The sequence below is a fragment of the Stegodyphus dumicola genome, chromosome 1 (assembly GCF_044657685.1).
Source record: "Stegodyphus dumicola isolate Sdum_Otavi_A_Nest chromosome 1, ASM4465768v1".
In the NCBI taxonomy this organism is placed as follows: Eukaryota; Metazoa; Arthropoda; class Arachnida; order Araneae; family Eresidae; genus Stegodyphus; species Stegodyphus dumicola.
This window is the reverse complement of record NC_140768.1, coordinates 202,895,126-202,922,381: the sequence shown is the minus strand read 5'-3', so window position 1 is coordinate 202,922,381 and position 27,256 is coordinate 202,895,126. Positions and strand designations below refer to the sequence as shown.

General features: G+C 32.3%; 1 protein-coding gene across 2 annotated transcripts in view; it reads right to left on the bottom strand.

The window, feature by feature from the left end:
* Window positions 1-184: 184 nt before the first annotated feature.
* The window catches only part of LOC118181003 (xylosyl- and glucuronyltransferase LARGE1-like), a 160,896-nt gene continuing 133,824 nt past the window's right edge, over window positions 185-27,256 (bottom strand). For both annotated transcript variants that reach the window (XM_035350079.2, XM_035350081.2), the window contains exons 17-21: window positions 22,987-23,142; window positions 20,670-20,776; window positions 17,183-17,380; window positions 12,002-12,100; window positions 185-3,918 (exon numbers count right to left, since the gene is read on the bottom strand). In XM_035350079.2, the coding sequence (XP_035205970.1) occupies window positions 3,825-3,918; window positions 12,002-12,100; window positions 17,183-17,380; window positions 20,670-20,776; window positions 22,987-23,142 (654 nt within the window). In that variant the 3' untranslated portion in view covers window positions 185-3,824. The remainder of the gene's footprint in view (window positions 3,919-12,001; window positions 12,101-17,182; window positions 17,381-20,669; window positions 20,777-22,986; window positions 23,143-27,256) is intronic.

Genomic DNA, 27,256 nt, shown 5'->3' with positions numbered 1-27,256 from the left:
GCATTTATTATTATCAATTAAAGCCCATGGATGACAAGTGTATGGTCCCATCATGCAATATAACGCTGAAAAAATATTAAGAATATTTCTAATATCAAAATGAGTGATTTCCTTTCAAACAGACCTCTTGAACACAAAGCAAAATATCATGCACATAATAATTTAATGACGCATAGAATCAACACACTTTTTAAAAACTACGTTTTTATTCATTTTTTTTAACAAATTTTCTTCCTCAACCTGAGGAAAATATAATATGGTTATAAATAAATAGAAAATATTGAAATGAAAAACATTTTAATATAGCTACTCTGAAATTGCTAAAAAATTATTTTATAGGGTTCCTTTCCTGTTTTTGAACGACATCCCAATAACAGCAGTCTTGGACTTTATTGCATATCCCTGATGTCCAGGCATATCTGACTGATGTGTGAGAGTAATGGAGGCTTATAAAACACTTGGAAGAAAGAGCAAGTTTGTTTTAAAAATTAAAAAACAGTGAAAATCATCAATTACTTTATAACTATAATATTAAATCAAGTATCCTGAATATCTCTAAATATTCATTACTATTTATAATTACAGTTTTTTTATTAATTTATTTTGATAAATTTTCTCTATATATTTCCAACTGGGATATTTACAGAAAAGTATTAACAGTAACTATTTTTATATGGTAACTTACTTATTTTAACTATTACTTGCGCTGAAGTGATATTTAAAAACAACCTGTTCAGGCAAGCAGACAAAATATAATATTTATTTAAAGCAGTTATCTGGATAGCATGCCTAATTCCTTCTAAATTTACTGGCCAACAAACTGTAAAAATTAAAACAATAAAAACTTGTGATTGCAGTTTAACACCTTAAATGGTATTTTACCATTAAGTAAATAGAAATAAAAACCTACAGTCACTGATAAAACTGAATTGTTAAATAAAACTCAATATTCAGCTGATAAAACTTTTTTTAAAGTTATGTCAAATTAGAACTAAAAAAATCCAATGTAGTCAGCACATGTCCTCCTGCCAATTCCCTGTTTTAAATAGGTAAAGTATCATTTCTGGTTCGTTGTCTGTGCACATAATCTCATGTATTGTTCCAACAAACAGAAAACTCTGTAATATGGAATTTCAAATTACATTTTGTAGGTATAATTGCCTGTACATAAAAAGTTTTTTTTAAAAAAAAAAATTTAATCAAAACAACATAATCAAATATTTGCGCCCCTTTCGTTTTATTAAAAATTGCATGTTATTGGAAAGCTGACTAGCTCATACTTAAACCAGTTTTTAAGTAAAGAAAGTTAAATGTTTATAATATATTTAAAATACATAATTTTGAAACGAATATCCTAATTTAGTTTCAATATTTAGGCATCAAACAATGGCCACTGGTTCTGGAATTAAAATTGTATCATAATATACTTTTTAACAGAAAACTGTTTAGAGCTTCAGCTAAAGTATCACTCCCAGTTTATTAGTTTTAACTTAAATCTAATCTATTGTTTCCACAGATATAAAAGCCAAATACTGAAACTGAAAAGTTTTAGCTTACATTTTAATTGAGTTTTTTTTTTTTTTTTTTAATTCAAAACTTTTATGAGGTTTAAAATACCACTTCTGGTTGTCCAGTTTTACTCCAACTCTTATCATATCTTTATGATTGCAGAAAGCTTTAATACAGAAAACAAATTAAATGTTTCCTATCATAGATGAAAAAATAGTCACATATACATACATACAAACATCATTGCAAAAATAATAATATGTTGTGGATGCCCTAATTCGTGCTTATTCATTGAAAAAACGCTATCAAATTTTTTGAACTGAAAACATTACCTCTCTAACATACACTGCTCGATATTGAAAATGCGACACCAAAAAAGGAGTGGTCAGAAATTTATGCAAATTTTAGAGTAGACGCACGTCACTGAGTTATGCGAATGATGTGAAATGAGCAGCTCTCCGGCGCACATGAAGTAAGATATAAGCAAAGGAACATGCAGAATGGGCAATATTCGTGTCGTTATTTCTGCCTGACGAATTATCGAAGAAAGTTGGTTTTTGTCTCGGAGGATACGTGTAATAGGAGAGAATGCCAGGCCGCCGTCAACGAAGGCACTTCCAGCAGATAGATGATTTTACGAGGGGTATGGTGATCAGACTGAGAAGGGCGAGTTGAGAATCATTTCCCGTCGATTGGTTGAACATGGCCTGTACTCACGGCATCCGTTAAGTAGACTGCTATTGACCCCACAGCATAGACGCCAACGTTTAGAATGGTGCCGGACTGGACTGGAATGTGGATGACAGAATGGCGAAACGTCATGTTCTCAGATGACTTGCGCTTCTGTTTATCCAGTGACAGTCGCCTCATACATAAGTGGCGTCGACACGGAGACAGATCTAATCCGGCAGTAACTGTGTAACACCCCACCGCGCGACAACGTGGCATAATGGTTTGGGGTGCTATTGCTTAATTCACTATCTTCAGGGGCTGCCTAATGCAATTTTTCAGCAGGATAACGCCCGAACACACAGTGCTCGCATCTGCCAACATGCTTGAATTTATATCGAATTTTTTATTGATTGAAATTATATCGGAGTGCATTGCGATGAAACACTACATTTAGTGAAGAATTATAAATCGAATAAAATAAAAACATCTGCCCTGAAGATGAGGATAGTGCTGACAGATCAACTTCCAATTCATCGCGCACCGCGACGTCCCCCCCCCGGCACAGCAGCGTGAAATTGATAAACAGATTTTGGAATGGTTAGAGACACAAATCACCTCTCTGTCACTTTCTTCATGCCTTTGTCCACTTTTTGCAGAAATTCCACTTTTTGTTTGATGGACATTGAAATATACTTTCGCTTTGTAGATCCTTTGGGAGCTCCAGCATCGGAAATTCTATTTGACATAATCGAAAGTTCAAGCTTACTTTTATAAAATTGCTCTAACAGTCTGCAAAAAATAATAAGCCTGATCCAATTCGAAGATTAAGGAACAATGCAATCTGCAACATTAACTGAAATAGATAATTAGATAATTTTAGCTTATACCGTCCGTTATACATTAAACGCGCATGTGTAAACGTACTATGCACATGCACACACGCACATGCGAAGCCGTAAAGGTCTTACGGTGCACGCGTCAGCACGAGGCATGTGCAGAAATTTTGTAGGAGGTCCGGATTATGGGTGTCCGAATTAACGACTTTTGACTGTATCTATTAAAATTCTTGAAATTAAATTTACGAGTGCACTACAAATGAAATCATTAATGGCAGTATATGTGAATTAGATGTTTTACTACACATATGCATGTAAGAAAATACATACTTTATCGCTAATGACTAAGTCACTAAAATTGTAAAAAAAGAAGGAATTTCGAGGTAGCACTGAGCTAAGCTTATTACACAGAATTCTTTCTGTAGAAAAGTTATGTTTTTCTTTTTAAAAGTAAGAGGCGAGAGGAAAGGTCAAATTCTAAGTCTACCCATTTGCAGCAGGAATACACTTCAAAGATATAATATATACAAAGAACTCTGTAAATATAACATGGTAAAAATCAAGAATAGGAATTTAAATAATATAAACAGATGCCAATTTAAAACTTCAAACATATATATAAAAGTACTATATATAACTTTTATCAACACAAAATTGCTCTGCCTTCCAAGAATCTACTGATACAGAGAGGTTTTTCCTCTTTCTTTTAGACAGCTTCAGTTAAAATTCCCTTTAGTTTAGTTAGTCTTTTGTTAAGTCAAAATTATTTGACAACTGTGCATGGAGTAAAAACAAAACAGTCTGGTGTTATCTGGAAAGCTTCTTCTTCTCAGCTGAAAACTGTTTGCCATACCGACGAGAAATATCTCTCACAAATTCGGTTTTCAATACTTTCAAACACCTGAGAATGAAAACATAACAGTTAAATATTAAAACTGAATTATGAAAATAATACAGAAATCTCTTATTAGCTTACATCAAACAATTCCATACTGTCATATAACAAATAAAAATATTCAGTTCAAAATCTGTTTTTCTCAATTATGGTAGATATACAATTAGATAATAAGCAGCAAGAGCTCCACAAGGGAAAAAAATTTCAGAATAAGGAATTTAAATACTTTTTTATTGCATGAATAAAATTTTCTTTCTTAAAAAGCATATTCTTTTACCATTTCCTATACTTTCTAAAAACCACTGTTTTTAATGTTTAGCTATTTAAAAAACCATCTTTTTATTTATATAGCATACAAATATGATCCAATCTGTTGGATGCTTTTAGCAATAATTCCTGTGTCACATGGATCTTGCATATTTTGATTCTCACAAGCTACTGACAGCACAGGGGGAGATAAATTTTGACAGTCATATGTGGTACTTGGGACAATAACAGTAAGTGTGCAATGCTTTGTTCTGTGAAATACATCATTACTATTCCATGTTTAATATAGAAAGGGATTGCGAACTTCTAAGACCAGGCAACACAGGCAAATGGAATGTCTCAACATTGTAAAGTTAACTTTCAGGGTTATCATTGCAGTCTTGAAAGTGAATAGGCATAAAGCCAAACACTTTTTTTGAAGTGGAAATAAAGCAGTTTCCAGAATGCTGGGGAAAATATACAGCAGAGTGGGGAGAGATTATTTTGAAGGCAGGAAATTTCCCCACTGGGGCAGGTAAATTTCGTAGTTTTAGGGGAGAATGTGGTCAATCTTTTATTTATTTGTTAAGTATTTAGTTTTAATTGATGAATATAAAAAACTGCTTTTGTTCAAGTCTTAACATTTATTAAAAATGTTATACCTTTTCTTGTTTAGTTCATAAAACACATTAAAAATATTGTACATGTATTTTTCAAGTTTTGGAAAAGTAGGGGGAATGATCAGCTAGCAATGGTGAAAGGGGTGCACAGAGGAAAAAAGGTTGAGAACCACTGCTCTAATATTTGATAACTGTGATTTTGAATAACATGGTCAAATTTAAAGAAATAATTTTTTAATTATGTAATAAAATGGCTATGCACAAGTGAATTCATATTATTCACTAATTCAAGAACTTTCAATGAAAATGAATATTTTCAACAGTAATCGGGCTTAAGTTGATTAACAGTATAATTACTGTTAAAAATAGATATATATATAAATTGTTCTCATACTAAAAGGATGAGACTGCAATCCCTGATATGGCACTTTTTATATTATGGAATGGAGATATTTTAACATATATTAATTCAACAATTGACGAAAGCTATGAAACATTAAAATTCCATTTCTTGAGGCATTATAAATTAAGATGGAGTTGTGCCATGTCTTTCTTCTCCTTAATGGTGCCCAAAGATATGGATGAATCTATAACACCATTCGTAATTATTCAGGATTCAATAATCATTTACTGGCACACAGCAAATAAAAAAAGAACACAATTAAATTGCTTATGCTCACATTACTGAATTATCCAACATTAGTGCTTGATTAAAAAAAATATTTTTTTCCCTGCAGTTGTTTGAATTAATCACACAAAACAGGATGTGGATTTCTCTATAAAAACAGCCAGTTCCTGTATCTCTATGGTCAGTTTATCTGCACATGTTCTATTATTCAAAATCCTATCAGTGAAATAAAAAACAAAAAGTAGATACAAAAGTAATAAGTGACATAGTAGTGGTAGATTGTGAAGTAGACACAAGAATGGGAAAACAACAGTCCCTGGAGATTAAATCTTGAGATACTGATAAAGCAAGAACTACTAAGGCTATTCACACAATTTTTAGACAACTTTGCTTTGCTTAGTTATAAAAAAAAAAATAGTCTTCTTGTAAAAAAGGTTTTTTTTTTTTTTTTTTTTTTTTTTTATAAGTATAAATTATCATCTGCTCTGTTTGGTAGTTTTATTTTATGCAAAATTGCGCTTTTAAAGAAGCAATTGGTGGAAGGCTATGTTTGTACTCTTTCTAAAGAAAATTATTTGTATCTAGTTATTAAGAACACCCGTGAAAGCCATGATTTTTCAGTATCTAAAGCAACAATAGATAATATTATCAATAAAAAAAGGGGGGAAATGTCAAAGGTTGGCTTTAAGGAGAAAAATTGTTCAAAATACATATCCAAGGAAAAAGAAATGTTCTGAATGTTGCAAAAGTAAGAACTTTAATATTAAAAGAAAATCTGCAAAGTCAAAAAGACAATTGCATAATCATTTAAATGCTCACTGTCGACTGTAAACAAGGTGATTGATGCTGATTTGAATCTTAAAAGGGTGAAAAATGCAACGTGCAGAGTCTTTCTTCACGACATACAGCCAAAAGCAGAAAGCACTGCAGAATTCTCTATAAGAAACAATTATTTGAACAAAAATGGGAAAATGTTGTCACAATAGATGAATCTTGGTCATATTTAAATGATCACAATAAAAGTAAATCAATTTATTATCATCAAAGAGAAGAAAAAAATCTTAGAACATGCTCAAAAAATTTAAAGAAAATTTTTTCAAGAGATTTATGATAGTTACTGGTTCTTGATATAGCTGCAAATAAAAATAAAAGACAGTGCAGAAAACTGTTAAGGTCAACTCGACATATTATCAGGAATATATTTCATATCCAATTCTCAAATATGAAATACCTTTTCCTTAGCCATAGTGCCATCAATCAGTAGAACTGAGAATCAAGACCAAACAAGCAGCCACACATCAAAATCTACTATTAATTTCCTGGAAAAAAATGGCATAAGAAACGAGTATCAAGGCCATAACCTACATTCATATCCCTTCTAAATCTCCTAATGTATGATCCACTGATATTTGCACTTTTAGACTTTTAAAAAGTGAATGGTCAAAACATCAACCTACAATCCTCTGGAAAACAGTTCAAGAAGCATAGGATAAAATACCTGAATATCTGAATTATAAAATACCTCTTTTAATACTAAAAAAAGCTTTATTGTCTTTGAAATTATGTTATAGAAAGATAGTGAAGATTAAAGGCTATCAAATGGAACACTTAAAATACAAAAATTTTGAGAAAAATATTTCTAAAATACAACGAAATAAGACTTTTTTATTTTTCTTGTGAACATACATCTATCCTCCTTTAAAAGGATGAAGTAATTTTTGCAACGAACTGATGTCACTTTATTTCTTTCTCTTTGCAGACTGCCTTTCATTATTAAATACAATATGTAGTCTGTCCAATAATTTCATAAAATGAGCTAGTAGGGTGACCTTGAGTGCTGTGCTGTTGGCAAGCTATCCACTGAAACAGCAATAACTGCCAGACCGCTGAGGCGAATGTACAGCTAGAGATGGAATTTCTGGAGGGTGCCCCCCCTTTTTTTGGGGGGGGGGGCTCTTGTCGATGATGAGCATTACTAAACACATGGAATAACAAATCAACATCAAATTTTTGACAAAACATGGAAAAAGCTCTCAGAAAATTCATGAACTGTTGAGGGGTGTTTATGGAAAAAACACACTGAAGAAAACAGCTCTTAAGTGGATCAAGCATTTCAGTGAGGGTCGTGAAGACTTCAAGGATGAGGCAAGGCCAAGACAACCATCAACACCTTTTGTTGAACACAATATTGAATGTGTGCAGTCTCTTGTGCTTTCTGATCATGACTTAACCCCTTAACTGCCGCGAAAAACATACAAGATTCATTTCCCAGTGCCACGGTTTTTCACACAGGCACGCGTAGTTATGCGATGTATTAGGGGGAAAATAAGTGCAAGTTTTACTTTCTAAAAACTGTTTACTTTCACAAAATAAAGAATAAAAGAAAAAAATGAATGCACAAAATTTAATGTTTTGAGTAAAAGTATAATAAAAAGATGTAAGTATAATAAAAAGATGCAAGTATAATAAAAATGATGTTTTTATAATAAAAAAGATCCCTAAAATGGAGTTTCAATCAATTAATTTTTAGACCAGTAAAGTGTAATATCAGGTTTCAGTGTTGTACCTTGTGAAATCAGTATGCCTAAAAACACATATATTTCTTCTGAACTGGTTGAATGCCACGATTTTGTTCTTCATTTTTCGTTTGCAAGGTGTTGGTTCATATACTCGTCTACAAAACTGTTAGTTTCAGTAACAATATGAAGCATGAGCAGTTCATCAAAAAATAATTCAAAAAAGATAAATGGGTCTAAAACATCCGTTATATCTTTCTTCATTCCTGGAACCCACTACAAAAAGTAAATGAAATAAATGAAAATGGAGGACACAGAATAAATAAATATATATATATATATATATATATATATATTGTACTCAAACAACACCAGCCAATACCGCGCAGTCATTACTTTCACGGCTTTAGACACATCCCTCTCTCCAATTTCTCCCCACACTTCTCTGTATCCTTCTTCGCATACTTTGTCAAGGTCATTGTGGTGTTGCATTCCAAAGCTTTGCAGTAGCAGCTTTGTATAGCATTTTACAGGTAGCAGCGCAAGGCAAATGATAGTATTTTGGAAGGACGATATATACGCCTGGGGCAGTTAACGCATTGGCTGAGGAAGGCCTATATATACATCCGCAGCAGTTAAGGGGTTAAGTGACCAGATAATTGCTGATCAAATGAATTTAGGAAAATCATCTGTGCACACGATTTTAAGAGAAAATTTGGAGTTGGAAAAACTGAGTGCAAAAATTGCCCCAAAGTTCCTGACCAAAAGCTGAGAAAGACAGAATGCAGTACCAATGGGAAAAACTCCATTCAAACTTCCAAATTCATAGAAAGGATAATCACTGGTGATGAATTATGGTGATATGAGTATGGCATCAAGCTGAAATGATACAGCAGGGAATAAAAAGCAAAAGTTTAACCATAGAAAGAAAAAAAATTTTGCCGAAAAAACAGATAAAAAAAAAAATCAAAGCCATGCAAGCTTATTTTCTTTTACATTCATGATGCTGTCCATCCTGAATTTCTTCCTCCAGGACAAACAATGAAAAGTGGTTTCTCTGCGGAGGTTCTTAAATGCTTGAGGGTTCACATGTATCAAGTACGAACAAATTTGTGTGGTGAGGATGGACGGCTGTTGCACCATTACAATGTGTCTGCACATTCATCAGTGATTATCTGCGAGTTTCTGACTCATTATTCAATCACAATACCAAATCACCCTTCCTATAAACCAGACGTAGCCCTCTGTGATTTCTTTTTGTTTTTTAACTGTAAAATGGTCATGTGAGGGCAGCACCGGAATGACCTGACAACAATAAAACATGAAACAACAAGGTACCTGAAGAGCCTGACTCCTGCAGACTTCCAGGGATATTTTCAACAATGAACATGAAGGTGGGAAAGTGTATTGCTACAAATGGGAAGTATTTCAACAGGATAAGATTGCTTTACCCTAATTTTGTTAAATACTGTGTTTATGACATCAGTTCGCGTATTTATTGGATAGACTATATACCATATTGTGAGCACTGAAAATACATTCAATAATCTTTTCTTTCCTCAATTCTTTTTAAAATTTATTGCAACAATAGGCCTATGCTGGCAATAAAAACTCCACGCTTAAATTGCATAGCTTAATACAGAATTTTACTTCTATCCTACAACCAAAAGATTACTAGCAATGGATAGATTCAAAATAAAGAAAGCATTAACTGAAAGCAGTAATATTACTGTATATATGAAAATATGCTTTATAACAGCGTAAATTTTCCTCTTATTTCTTCTCTCCACCCCCCCCCGAAATTATATACATCCCTTAATTCTCCTGTGTCAATTTCTAATAGCAGAATTAGTGAAAAAAGGGGGAAATTTACATGAGTAAATAGGGACTGTATAACACCATTATTGCTATATTTACTGTATACACTTTTACTATATGTATTTATATTTAATACATGCATTTACCCTTTATTATCAAGTGGTAAAGTTACTGAACACTGATAGTTTGAATCCGAGCAAACAGGCTCACTGTATGAGCATTTTTGTGGTTTTTCCCATGTGTAACGTGCATACAAGCCAGTTTCCCACAGAAAGTCCTCCATGAAGGCATCCTCCTCTTAGGCAGATAGCTCTCCATTCGTTGCAATAATCAAATAAACCAATCACTTTATTATTTCCAAAGACAACCATCAGCAATCCATGGCACATGTATCAAGTACTTCTATTGAAACTATTTTCCATGGCATACAGAGCTAACTGTATGAACTTATGATCTCAATGAATTACTCAGCAATTATGATCTCACTGAAAACTAAATTTTTAAATATCTAGACTTGTAGTAAACTATTAAAGGAAACTGCTGGATATCCAAGAGTGAAACATTCATCTGTCTAAGGAAAGTTCATTTTTGTTCTCAGCTCTTGGGGAAACTTGCTTTCAAACAAGAAAGCTGCTTTGACTCCACAAAGAAATTGACAAATCCTTATGCAATCAGAAATATTATGAAGCTGGAATTAATATAATACTGAGAAATTAATTACATAAAGTAAAAAAAAAATTCTTTATTTATTAATGATTCAAATCAATGGTAATTGGTGATTATGAAAACTTCAGCCATCCCAATCGATTAGTGCTCCTGCCTGCTGCATCAGTCGCTGAGTTTGAATCTCAGGGAAGGAATGGATATTTTAAAATGTATAGTGTCTATGTGGCTTGGAGTTACTCAAAATACACGGTAACCCCAAAATCCTCTCAAATAGTTTAATGGTAGAAGATGGGTAGGAGACCCACAGTCCCATCTCCTGCAATGCTGTCCATCAAAATTTCACTGAAGTTGCACCGTCACTTATACGATGCTCAAGATCCATGTCAATGACAGATGCAATCTTGAGCTCCTTGCTATGGTAAAATTCGTCAACTTGTTCTAATTAGGTCAGAGAAGTGAGATAAGTCACTGTATTATTATGAGGGTACACTTTTAGCTTTTAGAAACTATTTATTTACAATCTTAGAATGTATAATCACAGAGCACTGCAATATCAGCATAGTTCTATTACATTTCATATCTATATCCAAAGTGTTGCCAATTACAAGTTACTAAATATTAAATGTTACCATTTACAAATTATTAAATATTACAGTCACAACAACAAAACTTGAACCCTGTGTTTTGATTTATTCAATTAATATTCATATTTACTACATGCATTTATTTACCCTTTATTATCGAAAAGTAAAGTTGCTGAACACTGGTAGTTTGGTACGGGGTTTGAATCCCGACATATGGGCTGTGTGGGCATTTTCATGGTTTTCCCCATGTGTAACAGGCACACAAGCCTTTTTGCTCTTAACTATGACATTTTTTTAAAATAAAATCAGAATTCGTAATAAAATTTGCAAACAATGGGTTCATAACTCAGTTTCTTAAAACACAATTTTTGTATTTGTTTCTGCTTACATTAATATATTAAATAATTAATGAAGGAATATTTATTTAATTTACTGAAAACATGTTAATGTAAGATCAAATTAATGTAATTTCAGTTGCTGTATGCATCACTTTTATATACATACCAATTCCTAATCAAAGATAAGATCACAAACTGTTATGGGGGGGGGGAGGGAATATATATATATTTTTATTTAGGGCAGTAATCTGAAAGTAATTATTATATCTGAATGCATCACTGGTATGCAGTACACGTGACTAGAAAGAAGACAATCATAATGATGATAAAATTGCATCTACACTTAATTTGCACACACAATTAAGTTTGCAAGGCATACAAAAACCACAGCTGACTAAATTGAAAGCCATAAATATACCACTGGAAAGTTGTATGCTTTTCCATATTTTAAACAAAACATAATGTTAAGATTTTAAATCACAGCATATATTTCCCTACATTCAATGTACCTACTTTTTTGGCTGCTTTATAATGTAATCATGAATTTTAGTAGAAAAAGAGAAAATGGGAATTCTTTATAAAATAATTCTCTAAAAATTACTTTTGGAATGACAGACATTATAAAGAAAGTCTGATTTTAGAAAGAATTAAACTTTTAACAATAATTACTTACTTCCTATACTGTGAACTCGATCGAAATTTGGCAATATCGAAACTGGGAGCATGGGGCATGTGCACAATGAATGCATTTGGAAGCACTACAAATTCATACCTAAATAAGAAAACAACACGCATTAAGTAATGCAGAAATTTATATACACTTTTTTTAAATATAAGCACATCAAAATATTTATTACAATATTCTTCTCAAATTCATTAAATATAAGACAAATTACTGTAGTAAACATAAAATCACATTTTAAATTATACACAACTATCTCAACAACAGTATAATTAATTACCAACTAATTGAAAGTGCTTTGTTTATAAACATAAAATATTCATTATGTTTATATTGAACATCTTAAAGTAATGCGGACATGTTTTCAATTCAAATGGCAAACATTTAACCCTCTGAGCATTATGACAGGCTTTACCCAGTCATCAGAAGTTTTGCTACTTGGCATATATTAACTTATAATTTAAGATATTTTGCTTTCTTACTTTCCTTAATAATGTTTCTTATTTTCCTTAATGTAAATATCATCTTAATGAATGTAAGTTTATGAAAATACAGATTAAAATAAGAAATTATACAAATTCAATTAATAAATGCTGTTCAAATACCAGTCTTCATGATGGATCTAAAATCCTGTGCTGCTCAGAGGGTTAATATTAACTGTGGGGGGGGGGGGAATATATAATCCAAAAATTTTGGAATCCTGCCTAACACACTGGAAAAAAAATTTAAAGACTTTAAAAAAATAAAATAAAATAAAAGATTTTATTCTTTTCCTTAAATGAAAATAATGCCTATTCTGGCCAATTGATTAACTATTCTTTACTACTGAATAAAATTAAAACTCAAAATTGCAGCCTCATCATTCACGAAGATTTAAACACAGATCAAATTATTGAAAAAAAATTAACTTTTCAAAATGGTAGCTAAATATTCCATTTTTAATGGAATATTTTTTTCCTTTTTTATGAGCAACCACTGTAAAAGTAAATTGTTTTGGAGCTGCAGGAAACTAAGCAGATTTAATAAAAGCCATAAACGTACTACTGAAATCATTATCTTTGTTTATTCTCCTCCTAAAGGTATCAGATAATCAATATTTTCATTGCTTCAAAATTAAATGGAAATTACAAACCTTGTATTTCGTCGGTAAGAAAATTAACACAGTGAAAACATAGCACTTTTTTGAGGAGTTAATAAAATAAAAGTATTTTTATTTCTTGCCACAAAATCCAGTTGCATTTATTTTATTACTATTAAGCTCAAAAAATAAAGAATAGGAAAGAATATGCTCAAAAGCATAATAATTTTTAATGCTACAAGCTATTATTATTTTCATGAGAAAGTTCAAATATGGCAAAACACATGAGAGCTATCTATCTAAGGGATGCCTTTCTGGAGGACTTTCTAAAGGAAATTGGCTTGTATTCATGTTACACATGGAAAAAGCATGAAAACCAACCACACAGCCACCAAATTTGCCTGTAGTCGAACCATCAGTATTTATAAATCTTCATTGCTTGGCCACTGGTGGAAAATTATTGTAAAAAAGATAAAAAATTTCAACAACTGATTTTTGAAAAAATATTGTCTTTTGAACAGAAAAAAAAGATTATACATTTTGCAACAACAACTTAAAAAAGGATGTTATATGCAATGCTTAAATTGTTCCACAGCACACCAAAACCAGGCTCTAGTATTTCCAGTTTTTGAGATAAATTGTAATTCTAACTGGAGTCCATAGTCAGAAATAAGATAAGCTCTGGCACTTCTCATGAAACTGCATATTTCAGCAGAAAATTCTCCTGATCTTATAATATTTTATTTTAGGACTAAGTAAGTCTTAGAAATACATACAAAGTCCTAAATGTATACCTCTCTCTTCATGGGACAGGGTTCATAGCCACATTTTAGTTAAAAAAATAAGCACCTTTAAGCACTTTTCAAGCACATTTTAAGGAAAAAATAAGCACCTGTCTAATTACATTATACACAACTGCATAACCTTAAAAGAAAAATGTAAAATATGAGCAATGCAATATTTATTAAGAGAATGAGCATTACCTCAACAATGGAAAACAATTAACTTTTTTTTTAAATTTTAAATGACAGTTCAATTTACAGAATTAGTTTACAATGAGAGGAAAAAAAAAAAAAAACTATGCAATTTAATGATGATATTTCAGTTGAAAATATCGAAAATAAATAATAATAAGCCATATTAATTGTATTCGTTTGGCACCTAATAATAAATACAATTTATTTTTCCACTCATATTAATATTTAAATAATTTAACTTAAATCAAAATTCTGAACATTTTCTAAATTTTCATTGCATAACAGGTTTCCCTTAACATATCCCAAACAAAGTAATTTAAGTAAAAAAGAGGCACATTTCTGAAATCAGAAGATGGTAAATTGCTTCATTCAGTCATCCTTTAATAGTAAAATCTTAACTAACCAGCATACTCGGAAATTCCCGAATTTTCCGGATAGTAACTAGAAAAAGAGGAGTGGGGAAGATTGTAGCCGTTCTTTAGATTTAAATTTAGACTAAATAAATGATTTTGATATTTTGATATGTGCATCATATAAAAACCAACGGAACTGAGAAATATTCTGCTTAGAAAGCACAGTAAAACTCTTTTAAGTGTTCATAAACAAATCTCAGACTGAACATCAAAATTAATTATCAATGCAAAATACTGCAAACGTTATTCCGCAATACGTGCGGCGTAATTCTTTCATATGTGATATTACGCAATCGGAATCAACACCTGCCGGTATTCAGAGAAAGAAGAACTAAATAAAGGAAAAGAAAGAGACTTACTAATCTGGGGTGTTTCTGATTCTAATTTTCAACAGACTGTATTAAATTTCCGGAATAGAATCAATCTTCGCTTGGGTTGGGTAGACAGCAAAAACTTTTAGTCCTATTCAATCCAGATTGGACAGTGACAAAAAAAAGTCCGCTGCTTCAATATTAGAGATTTTGCGGAGAAAATCCCAACCTCCATACTGTATAATGTATTGGCAAAGAAAATGAAATTATTTTGACTATTTGACTACTTTCCTTTTATTTAAGCCATTCCGAATATTATTCCTTAGAAAGCTAATCTGTGTAAAAACACACCCATTTTTGGAAGTTTATCTAAACTTCAGCAGTTACTGCAATTATATTATTATAAATATTCATACATATGCTCATAATATAAGCATAACGATCATAATACGAATATGAACTGACCATGCGGAATGAGAATGCAAATTTATTAAAATCTTGATAGAAATTCAAACGTGTGTAGAATTTGGGTGGGAGGAAAAGAATACCGAATGTACCGGAATTTTCTACGTTTTCGCAATTCTTTGGCCAATAGAACGACGTGCACCTGTCTGTACTCTCGTGCGCACCATAGGTTACGTTAATGCAGAGGAAGGGAGAAAGCAATTTTCGGGAGTATGATTCACCATCTGACGTTGCATATAAGGAAGAAAAGTTGTTTATTTAGTTTCGGCTTTGGTACGGGGAAAAAATGCGCGTTCATTAAAAACAAAGGATTAAAAAAAAAAAAAAGCACTAAAAGCAAAAAATAAGCACTAAAAAAAAAAAAAAAAAGGGGGGGGCTTTAAAGAAAAAGTAAGCACCTATAAGGGCCTTTATATTTTATTTTCAAATATAAGGACTTATAAGCACTTGTAATGACTGCTATGAACCCTGTGGGAAAACAAACCTATGAATGAAAATTTAAGTAAAGAAAAGCGCTTCACCCATGTGTCAAAATCTTAGCTTTTAGGAAGTGCAATAAATTTATTGGAATTTTTTTAAGAAGGGGTAAATTTCTTGGAGTCATCCTAGTCATGTTGCTGCATCCACTGATTCAGTTATTAGCATTTAGAATAGGACAGGGAAAAAGAATAATTATTTATCTTCCTAAATGTGTGCCACAGAAGAATAGGGCATAAATATGTCTCCACCATTAAAAAAAGTTGGCAACTTTCTATGGAAAACGACAGTACACTTATTCAGGCTGATGTAAGCAAATATGGAAAATCAAAATAGTTACTTACACAGAACCTCTTATTTATTTTTTTTCCCCAGCTTATGGATCAACCCTTGGATTTCAGAGCATTTTTCCTCAATGCACACTCTGTAAGACAGCTATAATTACAATGGGAGGGGATCATGATCAGAATTTTTTTTTTACTCTTATAGCTTTGTTTTGATGGCCACATCTCTCCATTAAAATTTTCTTCCATATTTTCCCACTGTTTTCAGCATTATCTGCACTCTCATTAACTACATTGTAACCATTTTACCTTCATTGATTGGTGTGGTGGAAAAACAATCATTGCTAAACCATATTAAGGGCTTAAATTCAGTGGGAAGCCATTACAGCCCACCTCTGGTATTTCTTAGCTTAGTGAGATTGTAAATCCAGCTAGAATCCCAAATTGAATGATATCTGGTATTTTATTGTTTAACTATTTGTCATTAATATATTTATTAATATATTAATATAATTCCTGATGGCATTTTAGAGAACTCTTAAACTTCAAATTTTAGAAATCAGGCTCTGATAGTGAGACAACACTTAGTGCATTGAGGCAAAGCATGATGGTCTACTTTGCCTTAATGCTTCATGAGCTTGAAGGTGGAAAAACAGAATTACCTCCAAATTTTGGATACTCTATTAAATATAAGAGGAATAATGCCTGCTAATATTCCTAAATGGGCATAACCATAGAAATTAATTAAAATTAAATTCAAAACCATTGCAACAAAATTATCTATGTTATAATAAAATAACTATCTACATTTAGATTTATGTCTATGTGAGAGAAATAAATTAATAAATAAAAAGAATGCCTGAATAAAATGAAGTTTCATATGTTATAGCCCCCCCTGCAGGAAAGAAAGTCAGAGAATGATCTTTTCACCCATGACAGTTATATTTTTTTCTAACCATAAGGTAACAGAATAAGAAATACAAATATTAGAAAAAAATCTAATTGCATATGAATGTGATACATATATGATTAAAGTTAATGATGCAAATGCATTCTAAATAAAAACTGATATGGGTATAGCTTCATTAGAAAAAATAATTCTGATTTTTATACTGTGATAGCATAAGCTTATCCCCTTTTATACAAACACTAGAGGATTGACTTTACCCTTGGGCATATAGCTCCATTATATGTGAGACTTTGTTCCAGCCAAATCCCACAAATCGACGATCATATTCAGGAACATCTCTACGGACTACAATATAGGGCTCAAAATCCAGTTCCCACTGCACCCGATACGGTGTTGTGGCCGTCCTCCATTTGGCATAGTTAGTAGGAGCATGACCTCTGGTCCATACATGATACCTAAAATTGAAGAAAACAACAGCATGCAATTTCAGTAAAATCCAATTTTTTTTAACTAACGACAGTTCAGATTACACTTTCCAATGATTAAATTTTTACGAAAAATTCTAGGACAAATATGTTTTTCAACACACCCCTGGTCATTACAATTGCAACACTTAGACAGAAACAGCTGACTGAAGATTTCACAATAAACAGGGCACAGTAGGATATGAAAAGGATTAATATTCACGTCATATATAAATATACACAGAGTATGATACAGAATAAAAAGTATGGCAGCATATATGCAAACAATGGGATATTATAACATCACTTAAAATCAGAGTAAAAGAAAGGCTAGTTTATAGTATCAGAATTAGGTTTCCTGTTTAACAAATTTGAAGAGTAGAGTAAGCCTTCAGTAAGAAAACAGAGCTTTTGAATGATAAGCCATGCTTCTGAATTTGATCACAGGAGAATAAAACGGCATATTGCAATTTTGAATTATCATACTGTCAAATTGCTGCTAACATTAGTTTAACTGCAATTACCCCAATTTTAATATGGAATTGATGGGTCCAGGTGGGACTCAGGAAGCGGCATGGAAGCATAAAACAACTCTGACACTTTAACAAGATAGGCATCATCTAAAAATGGCCCAAAACAGAATATACAGCCTATTATGCAAACTCTAATACAGTAATCCACCAAGTTACATTACGTAATGCATAAACTGCTAAAGTATAACTTTGTAAGACACTGCAATATTTATTATATGTATGCATGAATATATGTATGTACATTGTTTACACAGCACTGTATGATTAATGAAACATCATGCAATGTTAGTTATTTGAATATCGAAAGTACGAAAATTATCCAAAAAATAAAAAAACTAACTGAAACAATCGTACATTGTTTACACAGCACTGTATGATTAATGAAACATCATGCAATGTTAGTTATTTGAATATCAAAAGTACGAAAAATATCCAAAAAATAAAAAACTAACTGAAACAATCTTTTTCAAATAAAGTCTTGTGACATCTAATTTGCTCTAGAGTTGTTCAGCCAATCCTAGAAGTGCATGGTGATGAAGAGGAATGTCTTTCTTTGGCAACTTTTACTCCTCTTGATACTGAAGTCTGGGGACAACTCAAGGCATCTGAGTTGTCATCTTAAGGCTGGGATCTCATAAATATGTCTAGAGTAGATAGTGTAGTCATGTAACTTTTCTATTATCGTAAACATCTTGTAGCTCGATTTATCAAACGCATATGAATGGTTAACATTTCCAAGAACATTAATACCCATTTCATACTTTTAACAATGAGAACTTAATCCTTTACTATTGTATCCAGTAATGGATGATATATATCCTAAGTTGTTATTCATATAATTTTACCATTTTTCTCATATGAATTATTTTCAACTTTTCTTTTTATTTCTTAAACTTTTCCTCTAAAGCAACTGCAGCTTTTCAGATTTATTACTAACATATTTGATTTTGCATTTCAAATCCATTTCAACACTAAAGAAACAAAGAATACTAACAGTAGTACATAAGTGATCAAAACTAATAATGCAAAAAGTACTGTTTAGGGTAAAGAGGAATTGCTTGCAATGTCCTAATTTCTTACAGGAAAATTTCAGTTTCAATGTTACAGCTTTTTTTGCATTTATATATTTCCAAGTTACATAAGTAAGGGGGATTACTTTACAGGAAATACAGTGTATGGCATTACAAACAATATCTGTAAATAATGTGGAACTGAAGGTCATGGATGGTTTTCACAGTGGCCATTGCTTTGCTAATGGTGCAGTATACATCTTCTGCAACTGAACATCATGAATCATTGTAGGAACATCATGTTTCATCCCATCATGCACCCTAACATAAGAAATATGGTGTGTCACAGCAAAAAATGACAGCATAGCATAGTAAGACATCCTCTTTAGGGTCATCGACTGTTTTGCAGTAATCATTGCTTTGTTTGCAAGTAATGGTATAACATGGCATGTGCTACAACATTAAGACACTGAAGGATGCACATGAATGCATGAATAGCAAGATAGACAAGGGATACCAGACAGCTGCACATGCCAAAATGTAAATAAATATAATCTTTTCAAAATTTACACCAAATTTCTGAACAGAGGCAAGACCATTCAAGAACATTTGAAATATTTTAACAGAAAATCTTCTGTGTAGAGCATTGTAAGGTGATGGGATTAGATAGTTTTAAAAATGATTTGCATCATTTATGGCCAGGTACCATATTTCATTATAATGATGATGGCCCCAAATTTGAAGGTTTTCAGGTATCACCAGCAAAAAACAAAATGTCCCAATAAATTAAATTTGTGAAGAAATGTGGAGAAGTGATAATAAATCAAGATAAAAGTTTTCCATTGAGATGACTATGTCTCAGTCATCAATCAATTAATGGAATTGACTAAACAAATCATCAATCAACTAAATCAACTAATGATAAAATCTGTAGTATGATTTTAGATCTCGAAAATATGCTACCTATAAGTTAAGAAAGTGACAAACAGTTGTTGAGAGCGAAGAGATTTTCAACTGGCAGTTTAATGGGAATTCTCAATATGGCAATTACAAGGCCTAAGCAATGGAACTTTCGTATCTGAATAAGAAATTATTTGTGTCTATAAAATTAAAGAGAAAATATTAACATAAAAAATGAAATAGTTTAAACAACTTGCAGTGAAAGAAATATGTAACAAAATAAATAAATATTCAGATTTTATTGTAAATTTTGATTCTCCATAAATGTTTCATTATTTTATAACTAACTATTAATACTTTTAATTTTACAACTTTTACATGTCATCTTACTAGACTGAACTGATCTAAAACTAAGAAATTTCCAAAATCCTGATGATTCTGAATCTCAGATTTGGTACAGTATCACTTTGGTAATCATGTGCATATAATATTTTGCTTAAAACTCTTAGTCCAAGAGTTTTATAATAGATATAAAATAGGAAGGTGGCTGAGTAAAAAATCCACATATCCAGACTTTTTAGACCTATTATCAGAACAGTATAGATACTTGGAGTTTTATCATATACATTACAATTATTAATATACATAAATAATATGATATATTTTATATGCATTGCTTATTACCATGAGTATTTTTACTGATTTATGCAATTTGAATATTATCTTAGGCACATATTAAAAATTATGGGCACAAATCAAGTAATTTTATTATATTTCAGCACCATGGGGAGCAAACAATTTTTCAAAAAATAATGACACCTATAATTAAAAAGTTACCTAAAAGTAAAAAGAGTTCCCATGTCCAGCATGGAAAGGAGTTCTGCTTTCGATTTTGGGAATGTTAAGCGATATCTCTGTGTTTCAAAAGCAGGGACTATCAAAGCCTGCAAAAATAAAAAATACATTTGCATATCAACTTTTTCACTCAGTTATACAAATACAAAACACAAATTTTCCACAATACATAAAATCAAATTTGGATTAGTAACAAACAGACAATACTCATATTATCTATGATGAATTACATCTTTATGGAAAAAAAAAAAATCTGATGTGTACACCACATGACTTCCTTGTATTGGAATATTAAATTATACACATTTTTTCTTGCATTTCATTTAAACTTATTAGATTGAATTAAATCTACTTCGCCGACAGTGCATAAACCACAATAGAATAAATGCATTCTTTAAAATTCACTCTAGTATTTGTTTACCATAGCGACACTCTGGCGCTAGATTCACTTAACAGTATTAATAATTATATAACAGTTAACTTACATAATAACTATATAATGGAAACTAAGTTAACTGTTATATAATCCAATAATTATATAACAGTTAACTTATATATTTTGTTCACATTATAACTCATAATGCACAAAATTTATATCATTTAAAGAATAGAATTATCTAATCGTTGCCACATGTTCTATTCAAATACTATAATAAAGCTAGAATGATGTATAAAAGAAATTAAGCAAACAAAAAAAAAAAAAAAGAAACAGTTTTTCACTTCGCAAGAAGGCAAAAATACATAAAAACTCAAAATATCTATATTAAAAATTACGAAGTACATATCAAACACTTATTTCCTCAAAAAAATTCCAGAAAGAATTAAGAATGATTTAATTGGCAATAATAAATGACTGCGTTATCTTTGTTGTTGCGAAGCTAAGTTTCTCTAGATTGGCAACAAATCCACTAGTCTCCTGTTTCAAATGTAAACATCAATGGCCGCCATTAAAAAAAGGCTTAGCGGCAATTAAACAACTTTAAAATTGCTGATAATTCTAAAAATATTGCACACAGATTTATTGAAAGCATAAAATTCTTAACTGGAAGATAAAAACAACATAATTTAATCATTTTTAAAGCAAAAAATGTACAATTTACAAACATATAAGAGTAAAGAAACTGAGATCACTGAGCCGGGTAACAGAGTGGATATATATATAAATATATTTATATACGTTTGGTGGGGCCGATTGCACCAAAATATGAGGTGCACATCTACATGTTATAGCAGTCCTATATACAAAATTTCAACGTTCTGAGGCTACTCGTTTTTGAGTTATGCGAGATATGTACGTACGCACGTACATACATACGTTTGTACAGACACCACGAAAAATTCTCTTCAGAATTCATTTTAAAGCAGTTTTATACTTTGTTTGAAGGAAAAGAGTATTTTATTCTGTCCTTACGTACAGATATCACGCAAAAACATCATTAAATTGCATTTGATAGCGGTCAAAATGGGTATTTTTGTTGAAATATGCTGCCTGAAACTTTTCGCGATTACAATACTTCCTTTTTACTTCGTACAAGGAAGTAAAAAACATAAATCATTTTGGAAATTTTGCTCATTGCGGAGGTGATTCCCTATATCAGAGTTTATTATCCCTACAAAATAGTTCATCCAGATTGTGTGACCAAATATACTCAAATGACTGATAAACAGTGCCAACAATAACATAACTGAATAGCTCTTGAATGATTGGTCAATAATATGAACTCAATAAAATAAGCCTTCAGATTATGAATATTTTGTCACATACTTAGAAATTTTTATTTTTACAAGCAATGACGATTTCAAAATTCAAACAAAATGCAAAAGAAATTAAATTTCTTAAATGATTTAAATAGTCTTATTCAAAATTCAGTAAAATGTTATACGTAAATAAAAAGTTATGCTTTTTTTAATGCTTCATTAAAAAAGGACATTTAAGCAAAAATAACGGGGGTGATGAAGAAAACTTGGTGGGACTAGGAATTCACCAAATTTGGCAAGGATCAAACACACAAATCACACTTCCTTAACTTGTTACTTGTTATGGTTTAGATCTGAATCACCAAAAGTTTAGCAAGTATGATTGCTGCTACAAAATTTGCAACTTACGGCAATGACACCTGTAATGTTAAAGCCATAGTATGAAAGCTCTTTAATTGCTCAGAATTATTAATACACTTAAATATTAATGTCATTAAATTTACTATGAAATTATGTTAAATACAAGGTACAGTAAATTCCACGTGTATTCAACATTATCCAGCTTACGGATATAAATAAAAAAACAGATTAACTCTGTTACCTTCATAGATGATTCCAAACCCATGGAAGCTACTGACTTCTTGAGGTACTCATAGAGCCCATACATAGGAAGGAAATCTATGTCTGTCAGAAATACAAATGGAGTAGTCACTTGCTGAAGAGCGACATTCCGTAACAAGTTGACGGGATAAAATGGCTAAAATAATACATAAGTACACATATAGTTGTATGTTAATTAAAAATAAACTTCAAAAATATGAAGCAATAAGTAAATGCAAAAATAATGGCCAAAATAGATTTTACCAAGTATTAAACTAATAGCATTTCTTTAACGGCCCCCCCCAAAAAAACCACCATTGAATACTTTTAACAATTATGCAAAGTGCAAAATATAATCACCTACTTTCAAAGAAAACTAAATTCTGTGCACAAAGCAAAAGACAGAATTATTTTTGGTACCCAGGAAACTAAAATCCATTCTATATACAGTACAAGTCTAATTATTCGAATGGCTTTCAGAATTTAAGAAAAAAGTTAAGACGGAGACGCACTGTGATTCGAAAAATAATGATTCTGTCTACAGTCGTTTTACAATAATCTTTTACAACCAAATGTCGCAAACTTGTTGCAACCAATGGATCAGTCTATTATTGAAACCATGAAACGCCATTACAGAAGACAACTTTTAAGGAAACTTTTGGTAGAGAGTGAAGACGAATAAAGTGTATTGGCTACCCACAAAAAAATTAATTTGAAAGAATGCACTTCCATGGGACAGAAGTTTGGAGCTTGATTAAAGCAGTCACATTAAGAAGTATGTGGAACAAGTTGAAAGGCATATCAACTGAAGAAAAGAAGGAAAAGGAGAAAAAGGAAAAAGAAGCTCAAGAAAAGAAAGGGAAAAGATAGGAGAAGATGAGTGTGATGTGTAATTTGAGGAATTAAGAAATATTCTTTAGAATATTCTTGGATGTTCAGAAGTTAGTGTTGAGGATACAGCAGAATGGATGGTGTGTGACTCGTCAGACCCAGCATTTCAAATTCTAAATGATGATGAACTTATTGGAAGTGTGAAAGAAAAAAAGTGCCAAGGAAGAAGATGACCTTTGCTCAAAGTTGAAGCAAATATTGGACCATCAGCTAGTGACTTGTTTGCCGGCCTTGAAACTGCACTGAAGTGGATGGAGTGTGACCATATGCAGCTTCTTATTGTCATGCGGATGCACGACTTGTCTGCCCGAAAACGGATAAAGATAGTCAAATAGCTTACTTTGACTGAGACACTCAGCAAGCAATGGCTTTCAGCACTTGTAAAGTACCATAGAGTAATCTACATAACACATACATAAGAGTATTGTCTTTTCATTTTAATTAATTAAAACCTGTTTTTCTTTAAGAGTAGTTTTTTTTCCTCCCACTTTCAACATATAGTACATTCAGTAATTACTTAAAGCATACGTAGACCCTTTTTTCGGGAAAAAAATCCAATTATTCGAATTTTTGAATATCTGAATGGTGTCCAGTCCCAATTGAATCAGATAATTCAAGTTTTACTGCAATCCACACAAGATCAACCAATAAGGAGTATTAATAAAAATATTATGCAACTGCAACATATATTCACTTTTAGCTTTGTTAATGAATCTTTATTTTTCATATTTTATATCCCTAAATAGCAGATATTTAAGCATTAATAAAATTGTTGAAGTACACTGAATATTTTACAGTTCGATATGTCTATGAATTTATTACTAATAAAAAAAAAAAACTAAGCCAGTGGTAATAAAAACTAAAATACACTGCTCAACATTGAAAATGCAACACCAAAAGTGCACTTTGGTGATGAAATTTGGAAAAAAGACAGAGACAGCAAGCAGCAATAAGTGATCTTCATTTCAAAATGATAGTCAGAATACAGAGCAAGAACGGCATCGGCTCAGTAGGATGTAGGACCACCTCAGACAGCGATGCACGAAGAAACACATCTAGGCATAGAGTCAAAAAGAGTGCGGATGGTGTCCTGAGGGATGGCTCTCCATTCCCTTTCAAGCATTTGCCACAGTTTGTCTTCTGAACAAGGCAGGGGCAGAGTCTGCAAATGACGTCCAATCACTTCCCACACATGTTCGATTGGTGACAGGTCAGGAGAGTACGGTGGCCTGGGAAGCATCTGTATACCTTGCAGAGCATGTTGGCAGATGCAAGCACTATGTGGTCGGGCGTTATCCTGCTGAAAAATTGCATTAAGCAGCCCCTGAAAGTAGGGGATTGCCACCGGCCGCAGTACATTATCTAAGTATTGTTGGGCCGTCATAGTGCCCTGGAATCGTAGGCAATAGTGCCCCAAACCATTATGCCACGTTGTCGCGCGGTGGGGCGATACACAGTTACTGCCGGATTAGATATGTCTCCACGTCGACGCCACACATCACACACATGCGGCAACTGTCACTGGATAAATAGAAGAGTGACTCATCTGAGAACTGGAGCGAAGTAGATGACAGGTCATCCACATCGCTCCAGTCCGACACCATTCTAAACGTTGGCGTCTATGCTGTGGGGTCAATGGCAGTCTTCTTAACGGATGCCGTGAGTGCAGGCCACATTCAACTAATCAACGGGAAATGGTTCTGGTCAACACGAGAATATCCAGGGTATCTTGCACATGTTGCAAAATCACGGTACAAGTGACTTGCGGGACCGCCGGATATGTCGATCCACGCGTGTTGACGTCTCTCTGGCTGCACCTACACCCTTCCTTCTTCTCACATTTCCTTGTTCCAACCATGTTCACCATAGCAGATGCACCGTGCTAGCATCCATTGTGGGTATCAGCTGCAATTTGACGTAAGGATCAACCTGCCCTTCTCAGTCCAATCACCATACCCCTTGTAAAATCGTCTATCTGCTGGAAGTGCCTTCCTTGATGGCGGCCTGGCATTCTCTCCTATTACACGTATCCTCCAGGACAAAAAGCAACTTTCTTTGATAATTTGTCTGGCTGAAATAACGACACGGATATTGCCCATTCTGCACATTCCTTCCATTATATCTTACTTCACGTGCGTCGGAGAGCTGCGCATTTCACATCATTCGCATAACTCAGTGATGTGCATCTACTCTAAAATTTGCATAAATTTCTGACCACTCCTTCATGGTGTTGCATTTTCAATGTCGAGCAGTGTAATTTAATTTATGGAAAATAAAAACTGCAGTTCATTATTTTATAAGAGTAAAGCATTTAATAGATATTTCAAATAAAGATTATTAATACATTTTAAATCTTTTCTCTAAATACAAAATATTAAGAAGGAGGGGGAACTCTCTCTTTCTCTCTCTCTCTCTTTTTTTGGTTAATCACTGCTTAAGAGCAACTAACTGACTGGCATTACAGAAAGTAGGAATTATCAGGCCAGACTGAGCAAAAAAATTATGCGAGGTAGTATTGCTAATTCCAAGACACAATGTTATATTAGATATGACTGCAATGCTATTAGACGCAGATGTCCAAAATAAAGGGTGGGATATCTTAATGTTTGACAGTCTCAACTGTGGTAATAAAAATAATATAAAAGGAATATCAATATAACGAGACACTTTTTAGCCTGAAAACTGCTCGTTACAGAAAATAACTCAAGACCTAATGCTAAATAAAATAGCTTTTTTACAATAAAAATAATCTGAACTTTATTTACATAAATTTCCTAATAAAGAAATACATTTTCATTAGTGATTTATTTAACTACAGCAACTCAGCTCAATTTTATTTGGTTTGTTTTTTATGCTTAAGCAAAATTTTAAAATTATGTCTGAAAATGTAACATTTGATTTTCACATTTATAATCAACCCCCTGGCTGATCATCCCGCGATTTCCACGGGCACTCAAATGTAGCAAAATTTGCTCATCCTGCGATTTCCACGGGCATATGTTTTTCTTCCTTTATTGTGGAGCGGATCCCTTTTTTTTTTCTGCTTAACCATTGAAATACATCATAAAAATTATATACAGTATTAGGTATTTAGTTTATGTTTTGGCTTAAAGATATTGTTAGTTGTCTACTAAATTGCGGCATTTTGAAGGCACGTGGTATTAGCGCTCAAACTTCACTTTTTGACACTTTTTCCTTACAGAAATGGCTGCTAGAAAACATTTAGCAAGTATCTTGATTATTTAATTAAATTATTGAATTATTAATTAGATTAATAACTAGATTAATTATTAATTAGATTTATTGAATCTGGTGCAAGGATTGTGAAGTTGGACTTTGCCTTGAACCCTGTTTTGAACTCTATCATGCTAAACTGCATT